The 5,886-nt window shown below is 39.5% G+C and overlaps 1 protein-coding gene across 1 annotated transcript in view; it reads right to left on the minus strand.

Moving 5' to 3' along the window:
• LOC108526681 (hephaestin-like) overlaps positions 1-5,886 on the minus strand; it is a 19,924-nt gene that overhangs the window by 8,756 nt on the left and 5,282 nt on the right. Inside the window, exons 2-3 of the mRNA XM_017867518.1 lie at positions 2,497-2,676; positions 650-894 (exon numbers count right to left, since the gene is read on the minus strand). Coding sequence (XP_017723007.1) covers positions 650-894; positions 2,497-2,676 — 425 coding nt within the window. The remainder of the gene's footprint in view (positions 1-649; positions 895-2,496; positions 2,677-5,886) is intronic.

The following is a 5,886-nucleotide window of genomic DNA, read 5'->3' on the forward strand; positions in this document are numbered from 1 at the left end:
AAAAAAAAAAAAAAAAAGCAGGCAATCACATAATTTCAGTCTACAGTCAACTTAATGAATAGTTGGTTCACTTCTCCATTGTATGGAAGAGAAAACTAAGGAAAAGTAACTTGTCCAGGATTATACAGGGATTTAGTGGCCCAGCCAGAGTCTTCTGACTTCCCTTTCTATTCCTCTCACTCACTGTTGTCAGTATTATAAATCAATGGGCCAGGAATAAGGGAAGTAGAGATAAATAAGCTGAACTCCCCTTTAGGGAAAAACGAAATGGAACTTTCAGAAGACTGTGACACTAGGATGACAATCCTTCACATTTATAGCATTCTCTTTTCTTTTCATAGAATATTCAAATATTCTATGGAGATGCCATTCAAATAGTTCCTTGTGTTAAGAGGTAGACTGTGTTTTCACATTTCTGAGAAGGAATCTGAGACCCAGAGAGAGAAAATGACTTGTCCAAGTCACACAATATATGAATGGTAGAGCTGATACCAGTGCCCACCCTTGTTTATTCTGAGGAGAGTCTTTGCCACCTCAGATAAATAGGAGGAAAAGACAATCTTCACTGCCAACTCTTCTCCTTCAAATGGCAGTAAAGGAAAAGTGATATTTGTTGGGCATGGGGGAAAGAAATGGCAAAATGGTTTACCTTCGGAGTCCTTCTCGTAGAAGACACCATGAGGGTGGATGGTATAGGGACGAGTGGCAAAATTCTTCAGGTGGATAAGAATGACATCCCCCACTTCAGCCTGCAACACTGGCCCCAGGAAGCCCAACCAGGCAGGCTGGGCCACTTCATCTGTGTATGAGTCATCCTTGTATTCCTTATAGATGGTCTTCTTGTAGATTCCCCCTATCCGGTTCCTGTCAGACTTTAAGAAGCTGGAAGCCACTCTGGGAAAGAAGAAAGAGAGTCACAATTTTGTCCCCCATCTTCAAGCCTTGGAAGGTTCCTTTTCCAGAGGAGACTGGCCAAAAAGTGAATATCTTTGTTTAGGACAAAACAAGAGGAAATGGGATTGTACCGATAAAAACACTAAAGTTTTAGATTTAACTGTTAAAAATTTCAAATATCAACATATGAAATTGCTGATATTTAACCACTTTAAACCCACACAAAAGGCAATTTCACATAGTTTGACACAATATATAGTAACAAAGAGACAACCAACTGTGAACTGACTCTTTAAGTGATCGACTCCTCATTGACGTAGCCTGACTTAACATCATTCTGAGACATATGGGAGACCTTAGGGCATAGTGGTTATAACTCCAAACTTTGGAGCCAAGCCACTTGGACTGATTGCTTACTCTGTCACTTCCAAATTAGTGGGATGTTGAACAAGTTATTTAACTACTCCGTACACAATTTGCCCATCTGTAAAATGAAAATAATCATAGTTCCTAACTCAGATAGCTTTTATTGGTGACTAAAAGAAATTCAAATACACGAAGAGCTTAGGACAGTGGCAAATAGTAAAAGCTCAATAAATATGGACTATTACTTCAAAGTATTAGGGATGGAAGATAATGAATTTATTCCCTCAAAAAAATTAATACAAGGACTCTGACTCTGAAACTAGGTGAATACTTTGTGTCAAAAAAGACAGAATTGTTATTCCTACTATAATTCTTCTCAGAGAACTCAGAGATGTTACAATCAACTTTGGAAAACTCCAAAGCTTTGGAGAGAAAAAATGAGTAACGGTCACAAAAGATTTTTTCGTACATTCATTTATTCTTTAACAGATATTTGTGGAGCACTTGCTATTTTCTAAGATCAAGAAAGGTTAATCCTGTGGGATCTATGAGGGACAGAGTGGTGAGAAGAGTATTAGTTTACATTCACATTATCCAGGTTCAAATCCTATCTCTTTCATTTACTAGTGATAGGACTTGGATAAGTCACTTGCCCTCCCTGAGCCTCAGTTTTCTCATCTATAAAATAACTACACAAATACTTACCTTCTAGAGTTTTTGTGAGAGTTGAGACAAAGAATGTAAATTTCTAGTATGGTCTGTATCACAGAGTATTACATAAGTGAGAGCTATTACCATTAATTCCTTGATTCTAAGGTTTACTTTCTTTTTTTACATTTTCACATATCTGAAATAAATATACAGTAGCTTCACCAAAATTTAGAAGCATAGCTCCCACACATACATCTTATAAACACTGTACACATTTCATTATTCTTTTTTAAAGTCAAACAGCTGTTATTAAATAAGTAAGCATTGTGGGTATCAGATTAGAAAACAGCAAATATGGAATTCTCTTTAGGACTCTAAAAATGTTATGGCAAACTCCAGATGAAATACTGGCTTCTGAGTCAACTAGCCTTCTTCCCAGGAAATCTGCCATTAAGTGTATACAGCTCGGAGTGATCAGGAGTTGGAGGCTACCACATCCAGGGAAAGGGGCCACAAGAGGCTACTTCCTGACCTCAAGGGTGCTCCCACAACTTCCCCACAAATACCAAAAGAAATTAAACCTACATGTCACTGTCCAGAGGCTGGTTCGTGATGACGTTTCTTCCCTTGGGAGCATAGTTCCACTGCACATCCCGGATGCCCAGGTAGTAGACTCGAGTGGCTCCATCAGTCAGTTGAGGCCACAAGGACTGCATGAACAGCAGAGCCCAGAGGAGGTGGCCTGACTCCATGGCCCACATTACTCTGGGAAACAGGCAAATAAAAACTGCTGGTATAGAAGAAAGAACAAAGGGGCTTTCTACGTGTCCAGAAAACTGAAGAGGCATGAGCCAGATTGAGTGACTGAGAAAGCAAAACCCAATTAGCCCAGTTTCTTTAACTTACCTGATTCCTTCTGGTTCAATTAGTGTTCAGTGATTGGATTTTGAAGGGAATAGTTAAAAAGTCACCCGTGCTGCTAATCGTGTATTACTAGTTCCTTCAGAAGAGAGATCTGGATCCAGTTTTTTCAAAGGTGTAGCAGGAAGAATGCTCTCTGTCCCAAGAATCAGGAAACAGGCACCAGAAGCCTTATTGGGCCGCTAACACTAATTCTCCCTTTGCCTCTGTTTTCCCATAGGCAAAAGGGGAACACTCATTGTTGCCACTTCCTATCCTCTCTAAATTGTACTTAACAACAAGTGAGAATTTACCAAAAAATATTTACTAGAATATTCATAAACCCAAAATATAAACAGTCAAAATGTTCATGAACACTATAATGAATGAACACATTGCATTTTATTCATAAAATGAAATTCTTTATAGCAATAATAATGAACAAACTACAACTACACACAACAATACGAATGACTATGACAAATGTAATGTTTAAAAAAATAGACACAAAATAGTACATATTGCATGATTTCATTTAAATAAAGTACAAAATCAGGCCAACATAATCTATGCTGGTAGAAGTAAGGATGATGTTTGCCTTGGAGTAGGATTCTGTGAAAGGGAAAGGAAGAGGAGGGCTTCTAAGTAATGCTCTGTTTCTTGATCTACATGCTGGTTGAAAACGCGTGCTCAGTTGGTGAAGATACATTGAGTTATAAACAAGATTTGTGCACTTTATGTGTATTATACTTCAAAAGTTAACAATGAACCAAAAATAAATGACAGTATATGAGGGAAGTATTTTGAACTTCTCAGAAGAAATGTTGTCTCCTGATTCCCAAAGCTATTCATAAACTCATTTAATAGGTCTAATCCTGAGTCAGAATCAGACCCAAGATTCTAACCTCTCACTTCAATGCATAAGTCAGGACAATAGATTTCCTGGGACTAGGACGAAGCATTCAGTGATACCATACACAGTTACAGTCAAACACAGAAACATGGACAGCATTACATAAATACATAAACTTGCACACACAGGTACATGTAGTCTTACCTAAAAGCAGAGATGCACACACTTCCCTTTACACATAAAATCACTCTGTTACATAAAATCTTAGTCAACTTCAGGACAATAATAATAATAATAATAATAATAATAATAATAATAATAAAGCTATATTTATTGTATGTGCATGGTGCACCTGTTCCAAGTGTTTTACACAGATTAAATCATTTATTCCTCACAACCACCCTACGAAGTAGACACCATTATTATCCCCTTATTACAATGGAGAAACTGCAGAACAGAGGTGTAAAGTAGTTTACCCAAAGCCATCTAGATAAAAATCGGTAGAGTTGGGATTTGAGCTCAGGAAGTGTGGCTCCAGCATAATCACCATGCTGTACTACCTTCCACAAAAATATACTTGCATACTCACATGTATATACACAGAGAACATACATATGCCCATAGCTACAGCCATATCTGTGAAAAAACACACACATTCTGAAACAAGCAATTACATGCAGTTATAATCACTTTACAAACAGACACACATACTCATACAGGCAGAAATATACCTAAAAGATTGTATTAATGATAATGATGATAATGGCTACTAGTCACTGAGAGATTATTACATAGTAGCACCATGTCCAGTGCTTTATATAAATTATTTCACTAAATCTTCAACCCAAGCACATGAAATAGGCATTGTTAATAAAAAATACAGAATCAAATGTATGCACAGATTTACATATGGATAGATAATGCCCAGATATTTACCCTTTTTAAGAAACAAACTTGGGCCGGGCGTGGTGGCTCAAGCCTGTAATCCCAGTACTTTGGGAGGCCGAGATGGGTGGATCACGAGGTCAGGAGATCGAGACCATCCTGGCGAACACGGTGAAACCCCGTCTCTACTAAAAAATACAAAAAACTAGCCGGACGATGTGGCGGGCACCTGTAGCCCCAGCTACTCGGGAGGCTGAGCCAGGAGAATGGCGTGAACCTGGGAGGCGGAGCTTGCAGTGAGCTGAGATCTGGCTACTACACTCCAGCCTGGGCGACAGAGCGAGACTCTGTCTCAAAAAAATAAAAATAAAAAATAGAAAAAAAAAGAAACAAACTTATAGACTACTTCACAAACTCCCAGACCCTCTCCATACGCAGCAGTGACCCAAGTGTTAATCCCTAGATTCCATATTATATTTGGCAGAAAGCCCTTGATGTAAGAGAGGATCTGTTTTGTGGTTCTTTTTTCCAAAACCTGGCTCTCCCACTGACCAGCTGTGTAGCCTTGGGAATTTCTTAACCACTCAGAAACGGTTTTCTCATCTGTAAAATGGGTATAATAATACCAGCCTTGGAGAAATAAATCAGAAAGCTTACATGAAAGGGACAAGTATCATCAATGTTTGGAACATAGTAGGCAGTAGTAACTACTGGTTGCCTTCCTCCTCCTTTTCCCTCCTGGCTACAGTTTGCTAATTCATCTCTACAGTCTCCCATGCATCATACTTTCTGTATTCCTACTCCAAGGGTTAATTTGAATACTTACTGCTCCAGAAGGCCACCTCTAGCCTCTCCATATCACTATCCTATGAAGGGCTACTTACTAGCACCCAATTAGATTAAGTCAGACTCTGTATTATTGTTACCTTTCCATCTCATGACCTGCGTCATGATCTGTCTTCATTTCCCAGATTGGACTACACACTCCTTGAGAGAGAATGTCATTTTTTAGAGGTTGCTGTGTATCTATTACCAGACATGGTGATGGAGGCCAAGTTGATGGGCAATAACAGCTATTGTTAAAGTGACATAAAGAAACACAAGCTGGCCGGGCGCGGTGGCTCAAGCCTGTAATCCCAGCACTTTGGGAGGCCAAGGCGGACGGATCACAAGGTCAGGAGATCGAGACCATCCTGGCTAACACAGTGAAACCCCGTCTCTACTAAAAAATACAAAAAAACTAGCCGGGCGAGGTGGCGGGTGCCTGTAGTCCCAGCTACTCGGGAGGCTGAGGCAGGAGAATGGCGTGAACCCAGGAGGCGGAGCTTGCAGTGAGC

This window comes from Rhinopithecus bieti, unplaced genomic scaffold, assembly GCF_001698545.2.
Source record: "Rhinopithecus bieti isolate Rb0 unplaced genomic scaffold, ASM169854v2 scaffold_3764, whole genome shotgun sequence".
In the NCBI taxonomy this organism is placed as follows: domain Eukaryota; kingdom Metazoa; phylum Chordata; class Mammalia; order Primates; family Cercopithecidae; genus Rhinopithecus; species Rhinopithecus bieti.